The following is a 25,219-nucleotide window of genomic DNA, read 5'->3' as shown; positions in this document are numbered from 1 at the left end:
GATAATGAACATGAATTTGGTAACTTATATTATCATGGGAAGACAGGTGAAAAAGGGCAAAAAAATGAAAGGTGAGAATATAGATAGATGGATAGGAAGTAATTCCACTTTGAAGTTGAGTGTTTGATTTTTGACTGGTGGGAAGAGATGTAATTTCTGGGTTTATATTACTCATATACAAACGTTGTTTCCGTGCTGAAGATTTACCTAGTCAGTGTATCCGAAAGGTAGCAGGTAGGGATCATTTATTATCCAAAAAAAAATAGATAGATGGATCACGTGATAATCACGCGGATCGAGGCTGTGTGAGAATAACGTGACCTTTTATTTTAATATTTTCCATCTTTAACGTGTTTTCCCGGCAAGCGCCTGCTCATATTATTATTATTATTATTATTATTATTATTATAAATTTTCAATAGTGTGGAAGGCGGGCTATCAAACAAGCAAGAAAAGTGGGGACCTCATGCTTCACGTGCTTTAACCCCTTTTCAAACCAGACGTGGGTCCCATGTCATATTATATTAATTATCTACGGGCCGTCTGATGTGTTGGCCTGGGCCCAGACGAGCAATCCTCCTTTACCCTTCAGAACAAGTTATCGGGGTATAGAATCTACGGTTTGGGCATGTTTATTAAAAAAAAAAAACGTCGGTAATCGTCTTTTACATTATTTGATTATCTAGGAAAAATTATCAAAATTATATTGTGGTGAGTAGTTGTATAGGTTTTAATATATTGTTACAAATTTTATGTTCCCATTAGTTTATGTCATAAATAAATTTAAGCATCATATAAAATTTATACCCTGAATACGTGTGTATAAATAAGATTTCCTATATTTTAATAGGGATTTCGGAAAGAACGTGATGTGAATTATATTTATATAGATGACAAAACGATTAAAAGGGAGGTGTCATGCATGGGCATTTACGTAATTTCAGAACGCGGAGCCGTAACGCCTTCCGCAAGTGTACGGCTTGGATCTTTTCCAGAGCCGGGGATGGCTGCAAAAGCCTATGACGTGGCGGCTTTGTGCCTCAAAGGACGAAAAGCACAGCTCAATTTCCCCCGACGAGGCCGATGATTGGTCTCGACCGTCCACGTGTACGGCCAGGCATATTCAGGCCGCCGCCTCCAAAGCCGCTCACGCCGTCAAGACCAGGTCCAAGACCATCGACGGCGAAGTTGTCGTCGTTTCCGACATTGACGACGGCAACAATTTCTGGGAGGACATTGAGCTGCCGGAGTTGATGTTGACCGGCGGGTGGTCCTCCGCTTGCGTCAACGTAGATGCCACGTGGCTCGTCGACGGAGAGTTCACGGCGTGCCTGTTGTGTCTCTCTCTCGTCGTATGCGTGTCTGTGCACACATGGATTGTACGAGGCCTTGGGCTTGGGAGAGCTCCTTAGACCCATAAACAATAACACCGCAAAAGCGCGTATCTAGGCCCAGGTTAGATCTCATATTTAGGCCCATATAAAGCCCATCGATGGAATTCAAATAATCAAATAGTATTCATTGGAATTTATTAAAAAATGATGGAACATATGAGAAACATGTCTCATGGAAAGAACACGAGTGTGCCGTGTATAACGGTCAAAGTCTATATCCTTAACCTTTGCCCTCAAGAAACTCATTGCATCAAAATCTGAATGATGAGCCGATAAGCTTCTTGAGCGGCCTTTTTTTCTTAATCCGAGGCTTCCCCGATTCCTTAAGAAGCTCGATCAGCCTCTTCTTCTCTTCATTGAAATCTGGTATCCCTGCCTTCTCTTCTCTCGCCTTCAGAATATGCTCCAGTATCTCTATTGCGTCTTCAATCCTGGTTTAACATACCATTCATGCAAAAGCTTTGAATACACATATATATATACACACTACAAACAATCCTAAGCTGCTCACCTTCCCATGGCGTCGTATGTTGCAGCGAGATTGCTGTATACACCAAGAGTGTCTGAATGAATCGGCCCGCATTCTTCTTCCAGTATGGTTCTTGCCAGTTCGAACAACTCGGCTGCCTCGCCTATTCTGTACATCTGCAAGCAGGCCAGTCCCATCTGGTTCACCACTATCCCGAAGAAAGCGGTTCTGCTCTCTCCGTTTGAGCTCAGCTTCTCCACTGCGCTTTTGAGCGAGCTTCGAGACTCTCTGTACCTTCCCATTATGTAAAATATCACACCCATCTGAGCTTCTATTCCTGCCACTGTTGTACTGTTTGCAGGTTTGTCATGCAACAAGTTGATCGCTTGGCTAAGAAGCTCTAAGGCTCGTTCATGCTCGTTTAAAGATTCATAGATTGACGACACTTCGGTTAGTCCCTTTGCTATCTCCTCTGGCAATGTTCCGTTGGCAGGTTTTGCGTATATCCTCAGAGCATTTTCACAACATGATTTCGATTCTCTCGTCTTGCCTGTTGATGTTGTATGAGATTGAGATAGTCATATATCAACGACATTCATTTCATATGTCATGACAGAGAATCAACTTATATATCAGGAAGTCAGTTCTTGTCACCTGTCTTGTAATAGAGATTCGCGAGGTGGATGTACACGGAGGCAACGCAGGGATTGTTCTCGTCTTTCTTGGATTTGAAGGCAGTGAGCGCCTTCTGGTAAGAGAAGACGGCTTCTTGGAAGCGACAAAGGGACAAGAAGATGTTACCGATGCTGACATCTATAGAAGCAACCTCATCTTCCCTGCCATTGGCGACCATGGAGATGCTGGCCAACACGAGCTGATCAAGGGCAGAGTCATAGTTTCCTTTGGCTTCGTAGGCAAGGGCAAGTAGCCGTCGATCAGCTGCTTCTTCCATGGAAGCTGGCGAGCTATGTCTATGGTGGATTTCTAGGATCTTCTTGCAGAGTCTCTCGGCTTCATCGAATTGCATTGCTTGAATATAAGTCTCAGCGATGTACCTAATGTTCGAAAAGATCAGAAATTTACAGAGAAAAAGCATAAGAAGGTTCGAAAATTACAGGGATTGTACCTGCATGTTTCGGCAACTTTGGGATGAAACTCTCCCAATGTCTGCGTCTGGATCCTCAATCCAGATTCGTAGCAAGAAATGGAACAGTCAAGCTGACCCAGCATAGTGTAAGTATCACCGAGCTGCATACAGCCGGAGAAATTGGCGAGGGCATGATCCGACCCGTTTTCAGGATCCGTGACCCTGATTGAGCGTTCAAGCGCCAGAACCGCCTCCTCGAGCTGACCCATATGAGAGTAAATCGTCGCGAGGGCTTGTAGGCTCATGGCGAGCTCCAGACCCGTATCCGGACACGATTTGAAGTATTCGGTTGCCCTGACGGCGTAGTCCAGGGCCTTCTTCGGGTCACCGCCGGAGAAAATGGTCTCCCGCGCCATATTGAGGAGAAACGGGCCCAGCTCCGATTGTCGGACAGACGGTGATGATTCGACGCCGGCGAGATGGGTTCTGATGTTAATCTGCTTGTTTGCGTCTTCGGGCACCGAGACGGGTCGACCCGGTCGGGTTCTGACGGAGACGGGAGCTGACATTGCTTAGGGCTGAATACCCAGCTCCGGGTTCACGGGTTCTACGGGCGGAATACAACCAGTTCGACCATTGAAGATCTGGATTTGAGCTCAAAGCTTCAAACTTTACGAAATCAAACGTAAATCGTGGGATCCGACGGAAACACTGAAAAGCTAAGAAATTTAAAGAGGTAATGGGGAGTGCGATCGGTGGATGAATCAATGGCGGTGAATGATGATGGAGAGTAATCGCTTGGAAGAGAAGGATAATGATCGAGGATATCCGGTGCTTCATCGTGATTACGAAAAAGACGAGAGTCACCAAATCAATCGACATATAATGATGCTTTTGCTTCCTTTTTTTTTTTTCATGGCTACGAAGAAGTAGAAGAACACTAAACCTCTGCTCTGCGTTGGCTTGAACAGAACGGGTGATCGTAAAACCACATACCCTGGCAGGCATCGTGGATGCCACCATAACGGAGGATCTTGGCCACGTGAATTTAGTGTCGCTGAATTATTATTATTTTTTTATTAATTGAGTCTACGATTTGTGGTCGGGATTGCTTATTATAAATATTTTGTTCATATGCGTAACGTGTTGCAGATATAGGCATAGAAAGAAAGAGTTGGGGGGGAGAGTCTTGTCTGATGACAGGTTAATATGGTACAATCTTGTCTTAAATAAGCGTTGGATTGGGATTTGACCAAAATTTCTTGATTATCTTTTGAATAATTCTGTTATACGCTAAGCCCACATGGCGGTGAGGGAAAAAATCATTAAAAGCGACAACGTACACTTGCCCTCCATCCTTGTAAATATTTATAAGATGTTGTAACATCTTAAGATAAATAAATAAATAAATGGCCTAAAATAAGCCCGGTGTGCATTGTAACATCATAATCTAATTGCATAAAAATAAAAATAAAAAACTTGGACCTTTCAGATATGTCGCACTGAAAAATAAGCCATACTCGTAAATATGGGAGAATGACGAGGAAAGGGAATGCTATATACACACACACGTGAAAAAGAAAACTCAAATCTCCCTTTTTTTTTTTTTTTTAATTTATAAATTCATCGATCGTGCATTGCTAATTATGTCTGCCAGCCCCAAACAACAATACTATATGCAATGCAACTCCCCTATTTTCCCCTTACTTGGATCCAACGCACCATTCCACCACCAGACGCGCCGCCTCCTTATTTTCTAATATTCACATATATACGTATATATATATATAGATATATATGTACATGTATATGTGTTTGTGAGTTGCATATATATATATATATATACACTACGTTTTCATGAGAAAGCAACATGTATATGTTGACAAAAAGCACTGATTTTTATAATCTAATAAACACAATATCCAATATTTACTGTGGAGAATCCCAACATTATTCGCAAAACGTCATTTCGTGATGACACAGTAAACACTGACTCAACCAGAAGTCGACACGTGTCAAGATCGTAGAGCAGGTAAAGGGAGACACGAATGTTGAATCCAGTCGTCCATCCTAACATGGGCCCCACCACTCATCTCTTTAAAAAAAAACGAGAGGAGGAATGGTGCTGCGTATAAAACGTTGCAAAACATTGCATAACACCATTTTTTCCATGCTTCTCTCTCTCTTAATTACACGCATGTATTTTCATTATATGTATAAATTCCATATATTTTATTAGGTTTTATACAATTAATATCCATATATTTTATTTTGAATGTATTTTGTTCAGTGTAAGACATATTCAGATGCATATCAAATTATATACGCGGAGTGATGTAACCCGTCTCCATGCATTTAGAATTTTGTAATCAGTCCAAAATATGGGCTCTTCAATAGCGACAACGCCTCATTCCTTTTTAACAAGATAACCGTGTGTTGTCAACATATAAACATTACGGTGATCATATGATTAGGCAATTATAATTATTTACGGTAACTATTTGAATTATCAGCGAATATGTGCCTTGTGATATATCTGACCTATTGTTCTGTTTATGGTCACGCTACCAAATTTATAATCAATAAAACAGAGAGAGGTGGGGAATTGAAGAACAAGTAGCTTTTTCCACGAGGAGGTCAACACGAAGAGACCCACACAAACCCACTCTCCATTACCTCATAATTCTACCCACAAATTATTAAAATAATCCCCACAATTATCCTTTATTATTTACTCGTTTATTTTATTTTTTTTAGTGTAATCATAATTGTACCACAATGTCATTCAATCGTCTCTTAATGAGATGGTGACTATTTCCTCAATCTCTCCTGATCACACACATTATCATATACAGAGGGTTAATCCAAAAAAAAAACCTCAAATGTTTAGTATAGAACCCTATATACATATATATATATATATATACAAATATATATATATATATGTAAATTTATTTATTTGATTAAACTATTTGTATATTTAAAATTTTAAATTATAAACTTAATATATATACTATATATATTTGATAAAAAAAATATATATGTATATATGTATATGGATATATTTATATATATTTGTATATTTAAAATTTTAAATTACAAACTTAAGATACATACAAATATATATGTATATATATTTGACCAAAAATTAGAAATTTTAATTTTAATTTTTAAAATGATGACGTGCTCTGACGTGACAATTCAGTCGGCGCTATGTCAGCAATCCGTCATGACATATCAATAAAATTTTTGGTCAAACAAGTCAAAGGTTTTATATGAAATAAAATGGTAAGTTTGTAATTTTTGTACAAGTTTTTACTAAATTCAAAGGTTTTTTGGAATATTGCAAGTTTATGGTTTTATATAAAACATTTTAATAAGTTTGAGGTTTTTTGTGGGATTAACGTATACAAGTGTATCAATTTGTTTTCTCTTATGAAATAAGTGGGTCGATGTTTTCACACCCTTTGGCTAATTACGCACGTCATATATTCATTGTGTTTGTCGAAAAATGTCACAAAATCAAATAAATAAAGTTCCTCTAGAGGCTAAACAGTTGCCTACACCATGCAAGATGCGATGTTGTCTGAAATTCGAATTTCTTTATATATTCAGTGCGATATGGAACTCGGTATTTGATAGACTCGGTATTTGGTAATATATGAAATTTTATATGGAAAAAGAGTATTAAAAACATAATTTATATGTTTCAAATTGGAAGTTATAGAGTTTTAAAATAAAATTAAAGAAAAAGGAGAGGAAGATAGTCAAAACAAACACACCACTAATTGCCCATAAAAGTGAAACCCAACACTTCTAAAGTTTCAGCCTAAAGACATTCGTTCCTCTCTCTCTCTCTCTCTCTCTCTCTCTCTCTCTCTCTGAAGTCATCTCTTTTGCAGAACAGGTCAGTGGATCTTCTTCTCTTTCTCTTTCTCTTTGTTTCTTCTGCAATTGCTTTCTCTTTTTGTTCCTTTTACCTTTTTTTCCCTGCCCTTTCCCTTTAATCTCCCTTTGCTTTTTAGTTCCTGGGTTTATTAGGGTTTTCGCTTTTTCCGGTTTACATCTTTTCATCTTTTTCTCTTAGAAACAAGATGCGTTTTTTCTTTTATATAATCCCTTTAGATGTTTGCCCTTTAGGTGATTTGTTCTTCAAAACTCTTTTTTTTTAAAAAAAATTTCTTCATGCAAAATATTTGTGTGAATATATATATCATCATTCTCTTTCTTTATTTTTTCATTTAGGTTTCTTGCTTTCAACTTTTTTTTTTTATGAGAAAGTGATTACTTTCTGATTATCTTTGATCTTTCATGTTGGATTAATCTAACTCTTGTTTTGTTCTTTTTTGGGTCTTTTTCTGCTCTGCTGTTTGCTTCGTTAATTTTCTTCAACACCATGATTTCCCACCGAGAAAAAACGTTTAAGAGAAAAAGGCACCTATATGTATATATATTTGCATGACCCTTTGTTATATATATTTGTTCCTATGATATTATCTTGTTTATATTCCTTTTTTTTAAAAAAAATTTATACGTAGGTCTTAGTTAGATTCCATTTTCCGAGCTGGATCTGGAATCAGAACTTACATGAAATTCTACACAGAATTGGATTGTTTCTTAACCGGAATTTTCTTCTTGAATTATTATGAGGGCTGATCATAATTAATTCTGCAAAAGTTCTTATATGAGGGTTGATCGTAATTAATCCTCTCAAGTTCTTTTCATCATGAGGGTTTGGTCATAATTTACTATAGGAACTTAATTACCGCGCAAGAGAGTAAAGCTGGCACACATGGATCATTATCATCATCATCATCATGATCAGTATCATCCGCAGGTGGCTCTTAACAATAATAATATTAGTAATAATAATAATCCGTACCACAGTAATATCACAGCAGCAGCAAGAACAGCAGCATCTTCAGCAAGAACGGCAGCAGCAACAATGTTGGATCAGAAGAAGATGACAAGACCACAAGAGCCACTAAACTGTCCAAGATGCAACTCGACAAACACCAAGTTCTGTTACTACAACAACTACAGCCTGTCACAGCCAAGGTACTTGTGCAAGACTTGCCGTAGATACTGGACCGAAGGCGGTTCTCTCCGCAATGTTCCTGTCGGCGGAGGTTCTAGAAAGTCCAAGAAGCTTCCACAAACCATCATGACATCATCCCCTTCATCTTCTTGTTCTCCTTCAACGGCCAAGATCCTCCCTGATCTCAACCCTCCATTTGTATTCCCTTCATCGTCATCATCAGCCCACCTGCAAAACCCTAGCAAGAATATTGACCACCATGACCTCAACCTCTCCTTCTCAGGCGCCATGCAAAGCACGCGTGGCCAGGGTCATTTCGGCCATTTCACCGGCCCTCTTGGCACGTCTCCCTCGGGAGGGCAGATCTGCCTCTTCGGCCCGGGGGGGCTCGGACCGAGCACGGGGATGATCCAGTTCCATCAAGATTATGATAACAAAGGGAGTCTTGGGTTTTCATTGGATGGGCAGGAGGAGATTGGTAACAGTGTTGTTAATGGAGGGGGTAGGGTCATGTTCCCTTACGAAGACATCAAACAGCTTATCCCGACCGCGACCACGACAACAAGTCACGATGATCGCGTTCAAGATCTTTATGGCCATGATCTCCAGAAGCATGAAGCTACTAACAAGAGACAAGGCGGATCAAGCAATGAGCTCTGGAGTGGGATTATCTTGGGTGGTGGACCAACGTGGTGATGATGACGAGTAATCAAGAAGACAAGAAAAATCAAAAACTTTCAAAGGAGATACAGTTACCAACTATACAGAATCATAAGATTTTCGAATCTCAGACCCGGAAGAGACGCGTTGGGAGCATGATTGCTTCCCACTTTTTCCTGTTCGCTTTCTTGTCTTTGTCCACTTGTAGTCTCCTTTTGCCTCGTTGTTTAGTACCATTTAACATACTTGTGTTATGTACAGTGGCATATATATTATGTATATGTAGGCTTCCGTTTTTTTTCCTTTTTTTATTGGTGGGTGTTTTTAGGAAGACTAGTGTTAAGTTTTTGGGGTTTTATGCTGATTTTTTTTGGGGGTTCTACTTCTAGGTTTGCGTGTTTTGGATAGAAGATTCGTGGATGTGAGTGGGCATATGGTTTGTGTGTGTGTTATTCATGAATTCGTCTATCAATATTACTGAGAGCTCAGCTTTCCTAACTTGTTTGTTAATATCATATGTATTTCTCTTTTATTCTCATTCACTAATAATATAACACCCATATATATATATATATATATTGAAAAATTTTGTTGGGTGTTATTCTGTTTGTCGTGACGACAATAGGAAGTGAAATATAATTATTTTTTGGGAGAAAGAGATTAAAAAAAATACAATTAGCTTATTGTGGTGCGGATGATGGAGGAAGAAACCAAAGTCTGATTTGGAAACGAAGACGACCAAATGTCCAAGGAATGATATTTGTAATATAATATATGGGTGTGATGGCATTAATTTAAATAGACAGTGCACCTGCTCCAACTAATCACTAGTTCCAAATCAAAACACTCAATTTCTTTACATGCCCACTGGGATTCTCTCGATATTTAATTAATTACTCCTAATATTTTTATTTATTCTCATGTCTCTTGTTTTTGTCCTTTCTTTATTTTATGTTCGCACTTGGTTTCCCTCTTTTTTTTCCTAAGGGTCGATGAAAAAAAAAATATGAACTTTATGTATTTGATAAATAAATATATAAATTTTTATTTTGGTAATAAAATACACAAACTTTTATCTTTTTAGTATAAACTTTCACGAACAGTAACAACGTCAAAAAAATAACAAAACTATCAATACGTCATGTGTAGTTGTATATAAATATCATATTATTTGTTTAATAAAACTATGTCATTAATTATATTTAATAAATTTATTATTAACCTTGGTTAGTGACTTTATTTTTTGATATTCAAAACATAATATATATGGAAAGTGGAACCCTTGAAATGCAAATATATTATGTTTTGAACATCAAAAAAAAAATTACTAAACAAGGTTTATAAATAAATTCACTAATAATATATATTATATTTTAAACATCAAAAAACAAAGTCACTAAACAAAGTTAATAATAAATTCATTAAACATAATTAATGACATGATTTTATTAAACAAATGATATGATATTTATATACAACTATACATGACGTATTAATGTTTCCGTTATTTTTTTTGACGTCGTTAGTGTTCGTAGATGTTTGCACTAAAAATATAAAAGCTGATGTATTTTATTACCAAAATGAAAGTTTGTGTATTTATTTACCAAATACACAAAATTCATGTTTTTTTTTGTCATTAAGTTTTCTAATGGATTGTCTCCTATAAAATCATATATGTCAGATGACTCTAATAATAAGAAAATTCCAATCTTTTTATGTTCTCGCGTTCAGTTTCGCAACAACAACATAAACATAATAATTAAGAATAATAGTAAAAATTCCAATCTTACTGAATAATGATATGATGATGATGACGGGTAGTAACTGTATATTTTGCGATTTACACGTCTCTGTACAAAATATGACACAGCTTCAAGAATTCAAGAAAAGATGCGCATATTTTTCTTTAAAACCCTTAAAAAGACAGCCTCTCTTTCTACGCATATAAGAAGCATTCCCCTCCTCCTTCTATACACAAACTTTACTCTTTGACTATATCTTTTTTTTTTTTTCAGAGAAGAGAACAGATCCATCACCAGTGGGATTCTATTCCTTTTTCTTTCCCCTTACTAGTCAGAGTTGATGCCGAAGATGCGGACCTTATGCATGTTAGGGAACTTGGCCACCACAAGTATGATCACAGCCAGAGTGTTGAGGAACAGCCACGGATGTCTGTAGTCTGTTGTATGAGATGCTATCAAGTACCTGTTCATGCCGGAGAGGGAGAGCTACGTTATCTATGCTCAAGGAAGAACATGCCCAATGCACTTTCTAACAGGAACCAATTCACAGACTTGGATCAGTAAATAGAGGGTTTAATATTAATAAGCCCTCTGGTTACTACATCAACATCGCTTTAATCCCAAGTTTACTACTAAAGCGAAAATTTTACTCCGTCATTCAAAACGGTCGAAGAAAAGGACAGTGGAACAATCAAGCCCATAATCGGACAGAACAATCAGAGAAACAAGTGAAGTTTTAGGGGATGAAATCAATGAGTAGTAGGACTTACAGCACAACAGGAACAACTGTAAGAAACTTTCGGTTGCGTGTAAGCTGTTTGCCATTGTCCATCTGCTCCCACCATGTCAAGCTATTGTATATTCCTTGGTCTTCTGCAAATGGGGTTCCTTTCTTCCAGTGAAAGAAGTGATAAGTCACCTGAGGAAAGCAAAACCCACGTAGCATTCATTTGAATCTTGCAGAGGACAAAACTTCAACACGGTTACAGCAGCAGAACTTGAGCAGTACTTTTGATTTGAAAGTCAAGAACTCCAATCATAAGCCATCCGCTTATCCAATTTTCCGACATCCTTTGTGCTAAAAAAAGGCTTCAGACAAAGTGACTCCTCATGCAAATCTTTCCCAGAAAGCATGTTCAATTCATGGCACAGATACTTCTGGATTTATATGAACATCATCTGATCATATCCCAACCCAAGAACTGACTTCTCATTTGTCTCAAGCAGGAGATGCATCCTAGTGACAAAATTTCCCTCTGCAACTAACGAAAGCAGAACATATCGCATCCTAATCCGAATCGAACCACATCACGAGTACTCGTAGTTCTAAGCATTCACTATCTCAACCCCCTAATCACATCTAACAACATGATGGAACATTACACTCATCAGAAGATATCAAACTCGCATCCGAAACCCAGAAAGAATAAAGCACCCAACCGATTAAAGAGCGAAAACACCAAAAGTACCCACAAACGTCACGTATCAGGATGAAAGCGTCCATTTTTCTATAGAATACGGCTTACAGCGAAGTGAGCGAGATTGACGACAGTCCAGGCCATGCCAGGGGAGCAGCCGGAGACGGAGAGAACAATAAGCCAAGCGAAGAAGAGTATAAGTATATATGTCGTCCACACGCCTGGATACATGAACCACTCCGTATTCCTGTTCAGATCCGCCGGCGGCACCGCCTTCACATACAGATTCGCCATTTTCCTTCACCTAATTTATTATCCAACCCCCTAAAATATCTCGACCCTGAAGAATAGGGAGCGTCTCTCGCTTGCTGTTTCGAGCAGATCGAATATCAAAAACCTTGGATGATTCTTCTTCCTTCCGGCGAAGATCCCGATTACGGGTTCTGACAAAAAATATGATATTTTCACGTGGATTCGACACACCAATTCCCAAAATCCTTTCCTTTTGGGGATTTTTTTTCCCTAAGATTGGTTGGGGTTCAAACTAGGTGCTTCCCTATCTCTGTGGGCTCGCTTTTGTGCAGATGAAAAACGATTGCTTTTTACTAAGAGCTTTCGTGGGCGAATCGGAATGTGAAGGCGAAGCTGAGAAGATGATGATGACAAGGACCGCGACGATGATAATGGTTTACACCCAAAAAAAAAAAAAAAAAAGTGGATGTGATTTTCGCTAAGCGGAAATTATTATTAGGAAGGGATAAATCGCAAATGTTTTTGTAATTGGTCATATCCTTTTTTTTTAAAGAGTAAATTGAAAAAAAAAATATACATTTAGCATCTAATTGGGATTTATCTTCAGGCCTTCTATCTCAAGTAGAAGACTCTAATGGAGGCCTAATATAATATTGGGCTTCACATTTTAGACCCAATTAAATAATATATTCTTATGGGCCCAATTGCTTGTTGGGTCATAGAAGATCGATTCAGGTTTCGTTTTGACCCAATCCAAGCATGGAAACTCGACCTCGGCATCTAAGAAAAAGCCTGCATGAAAACTCGGCCTCAGCTTCTTCGAAAATCTCAGAGAGAGTTAGCCACCAAATACCATGATGAAGAACTCAAGAAAATCATCCAATATGTGTATTTTCCTGTTGCTTGAGATGAACTCTGCAGTCAAAGACCTTCAAGAAACCTTAAAAATGGCGCCAGATAACAGATCTTGAACATTTCAGACACAAAGATGAAACGCACATTTTTAGATATTAAGGCATGGTTCCATCACAGTTGAGCACAAGGAGCAACGAAGTGGAGGGAGAACAAGATTTTATCTTTATTCATACCGATAACTGATCTATGGTAAATCATTATGTACTTACTCCCCAATTGTCAGGAATGGAATCTCTGTCAACCGACGGTATCGGTCTCCGAACCTTCGCCTTGCTCAAGAGCCTTCCCATCGAGAAGGTTCAGAGCCAAGTCCTCCACTGCTACCTTGATCACATCGCTCCGAACACCAATATCAGTAGCATATCTGCTCATACAATACATGCCTGCAGTAACAGTAGCGACCCCTACAGGGCTTGGAATCAGCAGTTTGAAGGGAGAAGAGAGAAGTGCGGCTAAAGGAGCGCCCACCACAGAAGAGGCCTGACCACTTCTTCCGACACCGAGCTTGTCCATTATAAGAAGACCAGTTTTGCAGTAGAGGGCAAAGTCCTCACAGTTGTTCTGGAAGATGTCATAGTTTCCGAAGCCATTCTGGAGAAGGTACATTGTCCTGTGGATCACTGCCTCAGGTGGGTCGGATGATGCTGTGGTGCATGTGCCCCCACGGACTTTGGTAAGGAAAACTGAAGGGCTGACTCCATATTCAAAGAGATACAAAGAGCCATTCTTGAGGAAGCAGTCCAGACAAGAAAGGACTACTCCACTGTTCGGTTGTCTAAATCCACAGTCAGGAGAAGTCGGACAAAGACCTTCAGGGGAATCGTAAGGACCAGAAGAAGAAGAAGAAGACTCTGGTGGTGGGTTCAGGTCTTGCTCAGGTCTAAAATGAATCACTTTGCATCCGCCGAGAAAGATGCCTGCAATGTTTCAAATGGAAAACCAACTTCAAATTCAATCACAATCTTTAAAAAGTAACTAGAAGTCGATATACAATGTTTTAGGACTGTATCTACCGTTCTCGGAACATTTAGAAACCCAGATAATATGTCTTTCAAAGAGTTGCCAAGCAATCAGAATTAATGCTCATTACAACAGAATCAAGAACGTTGATCAACTCAAAGAACTGAACCATAGCAAGCAAACCCCTTTTAACGCAAATCAAATGGTAATCAAAAGGGTGAGGCACATCTGCAAACCCACCAGAAGAATACAAATGGTTTCTTCATTTAAAATGTCAATGAACATAAACGTCCTTTCTACTGTACCAGGAGAGGGCGTCAGCATCATTAACATCAAAAGGACGCGTAACAACATGGATATAGAATCTGTGATTTCAGACAAAACAGCACAACTCACATCCGCTGAAGTTGGAATTTAACTTCGACAAGCTTACAACTTTCAACCAGACAAGAAGGGGGGAAATTGACTCTTTCAAGGTCCACAATAGAAAAGTCAATAACTTCGGCAAAGAAATGGCCACAATCACCGACGGCAGATAACAAATCTAAGCATAATCACTAGCCAAGTGAAACGTCGCAGAAGGAAAATAAGCCCAGAAAACGAAAAGTCCAAAAGAGGTGAAACCACATTGAAGAAATTCCAGACGACAACCTCCAAAAGACCAACATGATTATCTTGAAATCGACAGACAAAATAGCAAAAAGGAATGAACTTGGAAGAAATCTAGTACCGTGGTGAGAATAAGCGAACACAGCTCTGTAAGTGTAGATGTGATCTCCCGGCTTCAGCTTCTCTCTCTCCACCTTGTTCGTCAGCAGACCCATCTCTCTCTCTCTCTCTCTCTACGGGCTGGCGCTGCTGCTGAAGCTTCGTCGGGTTGTTCTTCTGCTTTTGGGAATGCAGTAACGGTGTTACCCTGGTGGACCCCAAGGCGGAGATCTGACGTCAGCGGAGGAGCAAAAGTGGCGGAGGTGGAGAGGTGTGATTGGAAAATCAACGGGCGCTGTTGAACTACCCGTTACGGAATCTTGACGGCGTTAGTCACAAATCTTTGGGACCAACGTCTCTTGATTACGATTGCTGGAGTTGCGGGGCTTTTGACCTGAATACACGGTGAGGGTATTATCGTAATTATGCGTATTGCCGTCTTATTCGTATATATGTATGCTGATGCCGTAGAGAACGACTTCGTTAAGTAGGTCAAAGCAAGGGATTTTTGTCTACGGGGGATATCCTCGGATTCTTTCCTGTGTTTACAAGATTTTTTAAATAAAAAAAAAAAAAAGTCCCCGGGGATTTGGAACTTGTGCAATCATTACTTGCTTAAATATATTTAATTATCACAACTGTCATGTGAAAACCCTTCGTTTGTCAATTTCAAACTCATTTTACCCGATGAAATTGTATCATTGTTGACTTTGTCTTAATTCATAAAACCGTTACATTTAAAGCATAAACTACCATCAACCAGGAGATATCTCATAAAACTTTAATCCCATTATTGTAGTAACATCAAATATGTATGCTCTCAAGTGGTTCTTTATTTTGATAATCAAGAGAGACAATTAGACTCAAGGTTATATATATGATTTAGACATGGATGACGGATTACACGCCCAATTGATTGAGTGTAGATTAAAAGATATACCGAATGAATATGTGATGTAAGATCACGAAAAACTTGAGAAAAATTCCTGGTGATTGAGTGTCTGCATTTACGTGTAGGGCTGTTAAAAGAGAAAAAAAAAAAGAAGCAGAGGCGTGGCGTGGTGAAAGACTAAACCAGCAGTGGTCTATCATGTTAAAGGCGGCTAAAAGCCCTGCAGGGTTATCAAAGAGGCAGATATGCAGGACTGAACAGTCATATACGTCAACCCAGAAGGTGGCAGATCATACAATTCATGGAGGTACATGACAATCTTTCAACTTTTGTATAAATACTCGAACCTAAATCGTTTATCACACCTGCAGATTCGATAACCTGTAACCTGATCATGAAGAAACCCAAACGACAAGTTCATCACAGATTCTCTCAAACTCCTCCAACACTTCCCCAAGAATTCCCAATCTACCCCTCTCCGCCAGCATCTTGACCAAACCCTTCATGTACTTTCCAAATTCACCCCTCTCCATTACCAGTTCCTTCACCCCCTCCCCCTTTCCTTCTCCCTCGAGAAACTCCGCCAATCTCACAACATCTCCCCGCGTCCTCCCGAGACAATTCTTCGACTGGCAGACGCTCACGAGCGCCGCAGCATAACCCGACGCCGCCTTTTCGTGCGTCCGATGAGATTTCGGCTTCACGCATGAGAATGATACGTGCCCTGGAAAGTTAGGGTTTTTGTGGGTAAAGGAGAGGGAAGAATCTGTGGGTTTGAGGGAGACGACGTACGATGACTTTGGTGGACCAGCCGCCGCCGACGCGGTGGCAGAGGGTCGCAAGCGGCGGCCGGAAAAGGACTTAGGCGGCGGCGGTTGAAGAGAAGGGAGGTTCAGGGATGTGACAGATGAGAGAGTATCCATTGGGGGAGATGAACGAAACGTGGCCTATTGGACATTGACCACCCACCCACCCCACAGTGGATCACGTTATGGGCAATTCTGGAATTACAAGGACCACACACGAATCTACGGTTATAAATTATATGGTAAAGGGGCAAAAGCAAAATAACATTCGATGGACATACACTAATGTAATTTATAACCGTAGATTCGTGAGATCTCATAGGCCAAGATCTGTCGGTGCCTGCCCTAGAACGGCCCATCTAACTTACACTCATGTACTGGGCTGTTCAAAGGCCCACAACTATATTCAATATCCAGCTACCGTACGTCAAAAAAACTTTTTTTTTTTTGCTACACGTTAAAAAAAACTTAAATGTGATTTCTTTTCTTTCATTCATTACCCAACGACAAAATATGGTACATTGTGTTTCCTTATATTTAATTAGTTTATGGCTCACAATGATGCATGCACATGCAAACACATACACGCATTTTAATATATATATATATATATATATATATATACATGAATCGGAATATTAGGAACATATTTTAAATAGTAGCTTTTAATTATTCTGATTTCAATCTTTTTTTTTTCTTTTCTAAAAGTTGAAAACAATCAATGTTAAGATCACATTGTAACATCACTACTGCAATAATAATTGTGGATGCTAAAACATTTAATATTCCCCCGAGTTCGTACAATAATAAAAACTAACATAATCATTACATAAAAGTATAGAACTGTTTTACAGTTTTACCACACACAAAAAAAAGTATAGAACTGGTGAAAATATAGAAAACTTGTGCTCTCATATGAAGAAAAAAAAGTCACTAAATTGGTAAAAGGTATATTGAAATCGCATATTTAAAATATTTGTTAGTTAAGTGTTCGATGAGAATAACTAATTTATAAAAAAAAATATCCGTATTAAGTGATTCGGCATGCATTCCGATAATTATATATTAGTAATTACTTTTCTTATAATAAATCAATTACTCTCATAAATTCACATCTTTCCAATATCAATCAAATCGTTTGCTAGACATCTTTAAAGGTGCCTTTGACCCACCCATTTACGACATTCGTCCGCAATTTAAGGGACATGTTATTAGATTAATTTTGTGCTTCAAAAAACCCTAATGTAACGATGCATTACCAATACCATGTGTTATGATTTGCCAAGCATCGTTTCAATTGAATAAATATTAATTAGTATCGAAATCGGCCTGAAAAATTCTTCGTAACTACACCTTACTGCTTACTCGTATGGGTCGGTCCATACTATAAACCACATGATATCATTATATAAATGTATATTATATATAAAGGCTACAAAACAAAACATCATATGATTATTACTTACAAGTCACTGTTCGTTCAGCCATTTTTCCCTTTCCTTTTCACTTGCTCCCACTTGCTAAGAGCCACGAGAAACATCTCAAAGTTTCAAACTTTTTCTTCCCCAAAACCACTTTCCATTAAAGAAGACAAAAACAAAGAACCCTTCTCCTAAAGATGAACGAGGAGATGAACGGAGAGTCGCCGGGAAACAAGAAAGGCACGGTGATGGAGATGCCGGAGAAGATAGATTATGTGTTCAAGGTCGTGGTGATCGGCGACTCGGCGGTCGGAAAAACACAGCTTCTGTCGAGATTCACAAGAAACGAGTTCTGCTTCGATTCCAAATCCACGATAGGAGTGGAGTTTCAGACACGTACGGTCACCATTGATGGGAAGCTCGTCAAGGCTCAGATCTGGGACACCGCAGGTCAGGAGAGGTACACTTTCTCTTCCATATTTTGCTATTTGAATGAATGCATGTGTATTATCATGGCTGCATATTTAACTATGTTCTCGTTCTTTACAAATCTTCCTAGATCCATGGAGTTTGCAGTAGCAATGAAACGTCAATATATATACATATATATAGAAGTAGTAAATTTTGTTTGTTTTCAGTTACCCGAGGGGAAACAGGGTAATATATTGACCGTGATCATACTCTACTCTTCAAGGCTAATTTAATTAAGCTACTAATTAAAATAACAGAGTTGACAACTTCTGCTATAGACTGTCTGAAATATTGTAAGGTTTATTTTTTTCATAATTATATATATATGAAAATTTGGAGGGGAGTAGGTACAGGGCGGTGACGAGTGCGTACTACAGGGGCGCGTTGGGGGCGATGGTGGTGTACGACATCACGAAGCGCGTGACTTTCGACCACGTGGCGCGTTGGGTGGAGGAGTTTCGCTCCCACGCCGACCCCTCCGCCGTCATGATGCTCGTCGGAAACAAGGCCGATCTCGCCGCCGACCGCCGCGCCGTCCCGACAGAGGACGCCGTCGAGTTCGCCGAGACACAGCGCCTCTTCTTCTCCGAGACCTCCGCTCTCAGCGGCGGCAACGTCGACGCCGCCTTCCTCCGCCTCCTCCACGAGATATTCAGCTCCGTCGTCTCCAGGAAAGCCCTTGATTCCGGCGGATCCGCCGCCGTGAAGCTCGACGGGTCGAAGATCGACGTGATCTCCGGGTCGGATCTCGAGATCAGCGAGATTAAGAAATTGTCTTCGTGCTCATGTTGATTTGAATTTTGATTTGACTCGAAGAACAACGGATCTGGTTCGGGTCGATGGATATATACATTTCCCGGGCCTTGGTTGGAATCGAGCCCAAATACTATTGATGATGTAAAGCCCAAATCTATGAACTTATGGCCCAACAGAGGCCCATATAGCCACGAGGAGGAATCCATAAGCTGCGTTCATGCTATTGTCATTACTACCACAGCCACGTGATTAAAGCTTATTTTTGATATTTTTATAGGACCAACTAAGATGGCCAATGAACGGAAGCTGACATCAACTGTAAGTGTCACGTAAGAATCAGGACATAATCCAACAATTTAAGATATTATTCTTTTGCTGCCTTCGAATAAGTTGAAGTGCTCCAATCACAAACTTGGGTTTTTCTTTTCAAATTAAAAATTTAAAGATCAATAAGATTCATAAATATAGTTTTTCCCATCCACATTAATTTAATTATTACATGTCCGCCAACATACTGATTTAAATTTATGTCTCATGATAAATCTTCCACGTAAATGCCTTTGTAGCCACTTATTTCTATATTATTAGTCAGATGATCTGGAAAGTAGCTCTTTGATTATATTTGATTCAATGACTATAATCTATTAGGTTTAGATACATCTCACTAAGTGCAAAACATGTTCAATAAAAGGATTGATTCTCACCATGGTGTTTTTTAAACTAAATTTATTTTTTTACCAAAATATATGGAGGGGAGAAATATTGGATATTTTTATACTTCCGTCATTTGTGATCTTATCTATAAACCTATACATGATGTGTGTATATATACACACACACTTTTTCATATCTTACGAAATAAAAATCCAATAAATTATTCCGAAAATCTTGTAAAAAATGAACAATGAAACATCCAATTATCTAGTGGTATAAGATTCTTAGCGAATTAAAGCGACCAAACCAAAACCCGATTGGAATTTAAGTTAATACCGTTCGATACAACTTTTAATCAGTGTAAGATTTTCTTGAATATATATATATATACGTACCATATAATGATATAAACGAGTGTTTATTATATATCCAAAATCGAAAGTCTAGTGTACCGTTTGGTCCCTATTTTTAGAAACATTAAAAATGAACAAAAAAACAAACAAGAGGGGAGCAATTTGGTTGGCGGAAAAGTCAAGTTGCAAGACGACCCAAAAAAAAAAAGGACCCCGCAGCATCTTTGAAAAAAGTTTCGGTAGCGTGGGGTTTCTGTTGTTGATGACTTGGTCTTCCATATGCTTTTTTAAGCACTAATTTAGATATGCAATTTACTTTATTAAAGATTCATATATACTCACTTTATCACACGTTATTATTTCTGTTATATACATATATATATATATATAATATATATTATATTATATATGTAAGATGTAGTCCAATCGCATAATTTTCTCATCATATCGTAAAACTATGACCGGATATTGATGAGAGATGGGAGAATATATATATATATATATGCTCGCAAATTGTTATAGCAAGTGGAAAGGACGACATAGTTATGGAGCTAAACTCGACAAGCTTCTTATTACATTAACCGCGAGCAATATTTTGTTTGCTATTTGACCAAATCTTGAAACCAAAGAGAAAAATCACCCAATATTCACATGAACTCGTGACGCCGTTTCGTTTGGATTATATGTTAACTTCCCTTATTTTAGAAGCATTTATTGGTAAATAACAAAACTATATATAAGTAACGCATGGATAGTTTTTTTTATTGGAAACAAAAAGGACAGATGTACGTACATCTCGATGTTATACCGGATAAAATGCCCCGTTAATTTAAAACCGTTGCGAGGAATATTATTAATTGGATGTTACCAAACATATGGTGACATATATATGACCATGCATGGCATATACCCCTCGTCCAGAATTTTTTTCTTCCACTTCCCACCAACGTTATTATCACATTATTCGCGAGTCCTGATTGGCTCAATTCGCAATGTCCTCGCCTCTATATAAGCTCCAACTCTACAAGACCCGATTCATTCACATACCAAACCACAAAAAAAAAAAAAAACTTTAGAATATGATTTCGTCAAACATCAAAACCGAAATCGAAAACTTGTGGGTGTTTGCTCTTGCATCGAAATGCAATGTCTATTTCCAAGAAAACATTGCGTACTTGGTTATTGTGACTGTCCTGGCTTGGTTAACCTTAACCGTATTCTTCTGGTCTCACCCGGGCGGTCCAGCTTGGGGAAAATACTTTTTCGGTAGCCGGTTTTCCTCCCGTATCTTGTGCGGTGCCGGTAAAACCAAGAAATTCATTCCCGGTCCGAGAGGGTTTCCTCTAACCGGTAGCATGAACCTCCGGTCAAGCCATGTGGCGCACCACCGCATCGCGGCGGCAGCCGAGAAGAAAAATGCCAAGCGGCTCATGGCGTTCAGCCTCGGAGACACCAGGGTGGTTGTGACGTGTCACCCCGACGTGGCTAAGGAAATTCTGAACAGCCCGGTTTTCGCGGACCGGCCGGTTGATGAGACGGCCTACGGTTTGATGTTTAATCGGGCCATGGGTTTCGCTCCCAACGGAAATTACTGGCGTACCCTTCGTCGAATTGGTTCGAACCATCTCTTCAACCCGAAGCAGATCAAACGCGCTGAGGAGCAGAGACGTGCGATTGCATCGCAGATGGTGAACGCATACGCACAAAATGCTGAAACCGCGTTGGCGGTACGTGAAGTGCTCAAAACGGCGTCGTTGAGCAACATGATGGGTTCGGTATTCGGGAGACAATATGGTTTGGAGGGTAAGAGCGTAGAAGTGGAAGAGCTGAAGGGTTTGGTGGAGGAGGGGTACGATCTGCTTGGTATGCTGAATTGGACCGACCATCTTCCTTGGTTAGCCGGTTTAGACTTCCAAAAGATCCGGTTAAGGTGCTCCCAACTTGTACCAAGAGTTAACCAGTTCGTCACCCAGATCATCCATGAACGCCGTGCTCAGGCGTCCGAGGCCGCATGTAGCTTTCTTGACGTATTGTTGTCTCTTCAAGGTCCTGAGAAGTTATGTGAACCCGATATGATAGCCGTTCTTTGGGTACGTATTTTTAAAATTTCTTTCTCTTAAACGGGTAGATTATGATAACATAACATAACCTTAATGGTACGAAAAAAATGTTACCTTTACGCATTGAGATTCTTCAATAATGCAATTTTCATGTTATGGATGATAACTTTGCCACCAACGTTGGTTTTGTAAAGGAAATGATATTCAGGGGGACGGACACGGTGGCGGTTCTGATCGAGTGGGTGCTTGCGCGTATTGTTATGCATGGAGAGGTCCAATCAACGGTCCACGGTGAGCTTGATCGAGTCGTCGGGAAAACAAGAGCCGTGGATGAGTCCGACGTTCCATCTCTCACGTATCTAACGGCCACGATCAAAGAAGTGCTCAGGCTTCACCCTCCGGGCCCACTACTCTCGTGGGCCCGCCTTTCCGTCACCGATACCAACGTGGACGGATATCACGTGCCGGCGGGAACCACAGCGATGGTCAACATGTGGTCCATAGCACGTGACCCGCACGTGTGGGAGGACCCGCTCGAGTTCAAGCCCGAGAGGTTCATCTCTAAGGACGGGGAAGCCGAGTTCTCGGTTTTCGGGACGGATCTGAGGCTGGCTCCGTTCGGGTCGGGCAAACGGGTCTGTCCCGGGAAGAATCTTGGGTTTACTACGGTGTCGTTTTGGGTCGCGACGCTTTTGCATGAATTTGAGTGGCTGCCGAGTGACGTGGCGAACCCCATGGACTTGTCGGAGGTTCTGAGGCTCTCGTGCGAGATGGCTCGTCCTCTCGCTGCTAAAGTGCGCCCCAGGCGTATAATAGCATAATTATGCATGGCTTTGCATGGGTGTTTTATGAAAAAAAAAACGTGGCAAAAACACCGATCACGTACATATATAAATAAATAGTGTGAGCCAAACCCAAAAACGTGTGTGGAACTAATGCGATGAATCATAATCACTCGCCTGTTATTAATAACTTGATGTAATATATGTATGTGATATGATCTCATGTTAATAATATATACGTGCTCGTGTGTGTTTATCATATTTATTCCTTTTCAATTAATTTTTTTCCCACCGAAAATAAACTTATTATTACAAAATCGCAATTACCAAACCAAGTTTGTAAGATATGTCAACTAAACAGGAATAGTGTCCGAAACAAAGCAGAATCTGAAAAAAAAATGTTTTTTTTTGTATGTAAAGAAATATTTGTCAGAAGTAATGGACATAAATGTTGATGCTTCGGGTAACGTGCTTGGTGAGAAGACGTCGATGAAGAACCTTTATCTCTTGAAGTGAATCTTTCTAATAATTGATGTGAACGTATTTACAATGTTTCTCTACTAAAATATCGATCTTTTTAGTTTCAATCCCTATAATAAAACCATGTAAATATCATTCATATTTTTAAGGGAAAAAAAAAACATCATTCTTATAAATGACGTTGTTTGTACGATGGGTATTTACTAAAAAGTACCGAAATAAATGTTATAATAATCAAAATAACTAATTAAACGTGGCATTTTCTTGAGACGTCAAAAGACAATATGATGGCCCGGATTTGATACCCTTTTATTGAGTGAAGAGGTGCACGCGCATAGTTTGTTTAATAAACAAAATATAATATGAGACAAACGTGGCCATTGTCCCATGGAGTCTTCTATCTCTTTCTTTTGCAAGTATTGTGGATTTCCACCATAGAGAAAACCCTGATTTTTTTTGGGAACGTGCGGTTCGAATCCACGAAACTTGAAAAAGAAAGAGACCGAAGACCCATTGGGCTTTTTAATGGACTTTCCCTCCCCTTGCTATTGTAATATTATTATTTTATTAAATATTAAAAAAAAGTAAGTACCTCGTGATAAGTTGCATCTTGTAGTATTTTAATAAACTCCATAAAAAATTAACAAATTTTAAAAAATTGAGCAAAGAAAACTTAAAAGCATAATGTATGGCCGAATGGTATATCATACTTTCTAGGTACATAAATAAATATAGTCAACATTAGGTTAATTTTATGATCAACAGATTTAAAGTATTTTATGTCGGTCATAATTTGCTCTCATATTATAAACTGCTTACTCTGTTTATATATTTTTTCCAATCTATACGATATTCGAAATGCCTTAATTACAGCTGATTCTTGAATTTAATTAAAAGTTGTAGGTCTATGCATGAATTCTATGTATTAATGCATCATAACGAGCGAGCGCTAGGATAACGCTACCAAAATATAGCCGTTGGTCAAATTGTTTCAGTCAACATGAAAGGATCGAAAAGTCAAATCAGAATACAAATTCCCATGTGGAATATAACATATAATATATAATTATACAAAATTTTCCACAAAAGATAAATAATTGTCCAGTATACATATATATCCAATTTGATTATATGAATATTTTTTTTCTTCATGGAACAAAAAATTAACAATATGCATCCGGTCAAAGAGAAATAATAAATCCTCAAACACGCATCGATAGTAAAGTTGGTTGAGTGAAAACTACAGTAAGATCATATTGATTTGGTACGAGAGGGACCTGAAAATTTCAAGACAATAGTGAGATTCACATATTGTATATATTGAAATGCGTGACTATATGTAATATAGTTTGGTAGTATAGGAGGCTAGTAGCAGTACCCCCTCATTATTTAAAATATCATTTAATGTATTGTAGCGTTATTTGTAAAAAAAAAATGACATGAGTGATGAAGAATTAACCGTGTGAAAAATATGGTACATTAGTTTTTGGAATTATAAAAAAAAAACATTGTGTGTGTATGAATGTGTTTATAACAGAGTAAATGGTCTCATGTGTTATAATTAGTTGAAATATTTTTCAGTCATATAGAATATACAAATGAATTCACAACTTCCTTTCTTTGTTCTACAGTCAAGTTTATTTACAATATAGAACTATTCATATAATCATTAACGGTTTACATTCGCATATCTCATTTTTATAATATCATATTTATTTGTCAAATATGTGAATTAATTTGGCGTCACAGGGTTTGTTTTCATCAAAACAAAGATTTTGTTTTTTGTAATTGAAAATAATTAAAAAGCTGGATGCCATTAGCTGTAAATTTATGGAGAACGTAGAGACAAACATGCCTCAGATATATATATATATATATGCTCCGTTCGGGTCGGGCAAACG

The 25,219-nt window shown here is 38.8% G+C and overlaps 8 protein-coding genes across 8 annotated transcripts; 4 read left to right on the top strand and 4 right to left on the bottom strand.

Annotated features, from left to right (window-relative positions):
• Positions 1-900: 900 nt before the first annotated feature.
• LOC104801365 (ethylene-responsive transcription factor ERF023-like) lies at positions 901-1,417 on the top strand. The gene has a single exon (XM_010524607.1). The coding sequence runs from the start codon at positions 1,020-1,022 to the stop codon at positions 1,410-1,412; it is 393 nt and encodes a 130-aa protein (XP_010522909.1). The 5' UTR covers positions 901-1,019; the 3' UTR covers positions 1,413-1,417.
• An 87-nt stretch (positions 1,418-1,504) lies between these two features.
• Positions 1,505-4,127, bottom strand: LOC104801364 (nephrocystin-3-like). Its single transcript, XM_010524606.2, has 4 exons — positions 2,990-4,127; positions 2,518-2,918; positions 1,906-2,413; positions 1,505-1,825 (listed from the first exon to the last, which is right to left on the bottom strand). Exons 1-4 carry the CDS (start codon positions 3,517-3,519, stop codon positions 1,645-1,647), a joined length of 1,620 nt encoding a protein of 539 aa, XP_010522908.1. The 5' UTR covers positions 3,520-4,127; the 3' UTR covers positions 1,505-1,644.
• A 2,694-nt stretch (positions 4,128-6,821) lies between these two features.
• On the top strand, positions 6,822-8,950 carry LOC104801363 (dof zinc finger protein DOF4.1). Its single transcript, XM_010524605.2, has 2 exons — positions 6,822-6,857; positions 7,705-8,950. The coding sequence occupies exon 2, from the start codon at positions 7,743-7,745 to the stop codon at positions 8,682-8,684; it is 942 nt and encodes a 313-aa protein (XP_010522907.1). The 5' UTR covers positions 6,822-6,857; positions 7,705-7,742; the 3' UTR covers positions 8,685-8,950.
• A 1,464-nt stretch (positions 8,951-10,414) lies between these two features.
• LOC104801362 (ORM1-like protein 2) lies at positions 10,415-12,102 on the bottom strand. The gene is made up of 3 exons (XM_010524604.2): positions 11,917-12,102; positions 11,161-11,309; positions 10,415-10,853 (listed from the first exon to the last, which is right to left on the bottom strand). Exons 1-3 carry the CDS (start codon positions 12,100-12,102, stop codon positions 10,718-10,720), a joined length of 471 nt encoding a protein of 156 aa, XP_010522906.1. The 3' UTR covers positions 10,415-10,717.
• Positions 12,103-13,034: 932 nt separating this feature from the next.
• On the bottom strand, positions 13,035-15,123 carry LOC104801360. The gene is made up of 2 exons (XM_010524601.2): positions 14,666-15,123; positions 13,035-13,892 (listed from the first exon to the last, which is right to left on the bottom strand). The coding sequence occupies exons 1-2, from the start codon at positions 14,757-14,759 to the stop codon at positions 13,213-13,215; spliced, it is 774 nt and encodes a 257-aa protein (XP_010522903.1). The 5' UTR covers positions 14,760-15,123; the 3' UTR covers positions 13,035-13,212.
• A 584-nt stretch (positions 15,124-15,707) lies between these two features.
• On the bottom strand, positions 15,708-16,757 carry LOC104801361. Its single transcript, XM_010524602.2, has one exon. It carries the CDS (start codon positions 16,456-16,458, stop codon positions 15,928-15,930), a length of 531 nt encoding a protein of 176 aa, XP_010522904.1. The 5' UTR covers positions 16,459-16,757; the 3' UTR covers positions 15,708-15,927.
• A 1,004-nt stretch (positions 16,758-17,761) lies between these two features.
• On the top strand, positions 17,762-19,238 carry LOC104801359 (ras-related protein RABA3). Its single transcript, XM_010524600.2, has 2 exons — positions 17,762-18,222; positions 18,581-19,238. Exons 1-2 carry the CDS (start codon positions 17,960-17,962, stop codon positions 19,023-19,025), a joined length of 708 nt encoding a protein of 235 aa, XP_010522902.1. The 5' UTR covers positions 17,762-17,959; the 3' UTR covers positions 19,026-19,238.
• Positions 19,239-21,057: 1,819 nt separating this feature from the next.
• On the top strand, positions 21,058-23,099 carry LOC104801357 (cytochrome P450 78A6). Its single transcript, XM_010524599.1, has 2 exons — positions 21,058-22,086; positions 22,251-23,099. Exons 1-2 carry the CDS (start codon positions 21,076-21,078, stop codon positions 22,875-22,877), a joined length of 1,638 nt encoding a protein of 545 aa, XP_010522901.1. The 5' UTR covers positions 21,058-21,075; the 3' UTR covers positions 22,878-23,099.
• Positions 23,100-25,219: the final 2,120 nt, after the last annotated feature.

The sequence above is a fragment of the Tarenaya hassleriana genome, unplaced genomic scaffold (genome assembly GCF_000463585.1).
Source record: "Tarenaya hassleriana unplaced genomic scaffold, ASM46358v1 Cleome7, whole genome shotgun sequence".
In the NCBI taxonomy this organism is placed as follows: domain Eukaryota; kingdom Viridiplantae; phylum Streptophyta; class Magnoliopsida; order Brassicales; family Cleomaceae; genus Tarenaya; species Tarenaya hassleriana.
The sequence above is the reverse complement of the archived record's forward strand: the minus strand, read 5'-3'. Positions and strand labels throughout refer to the sequence as shown.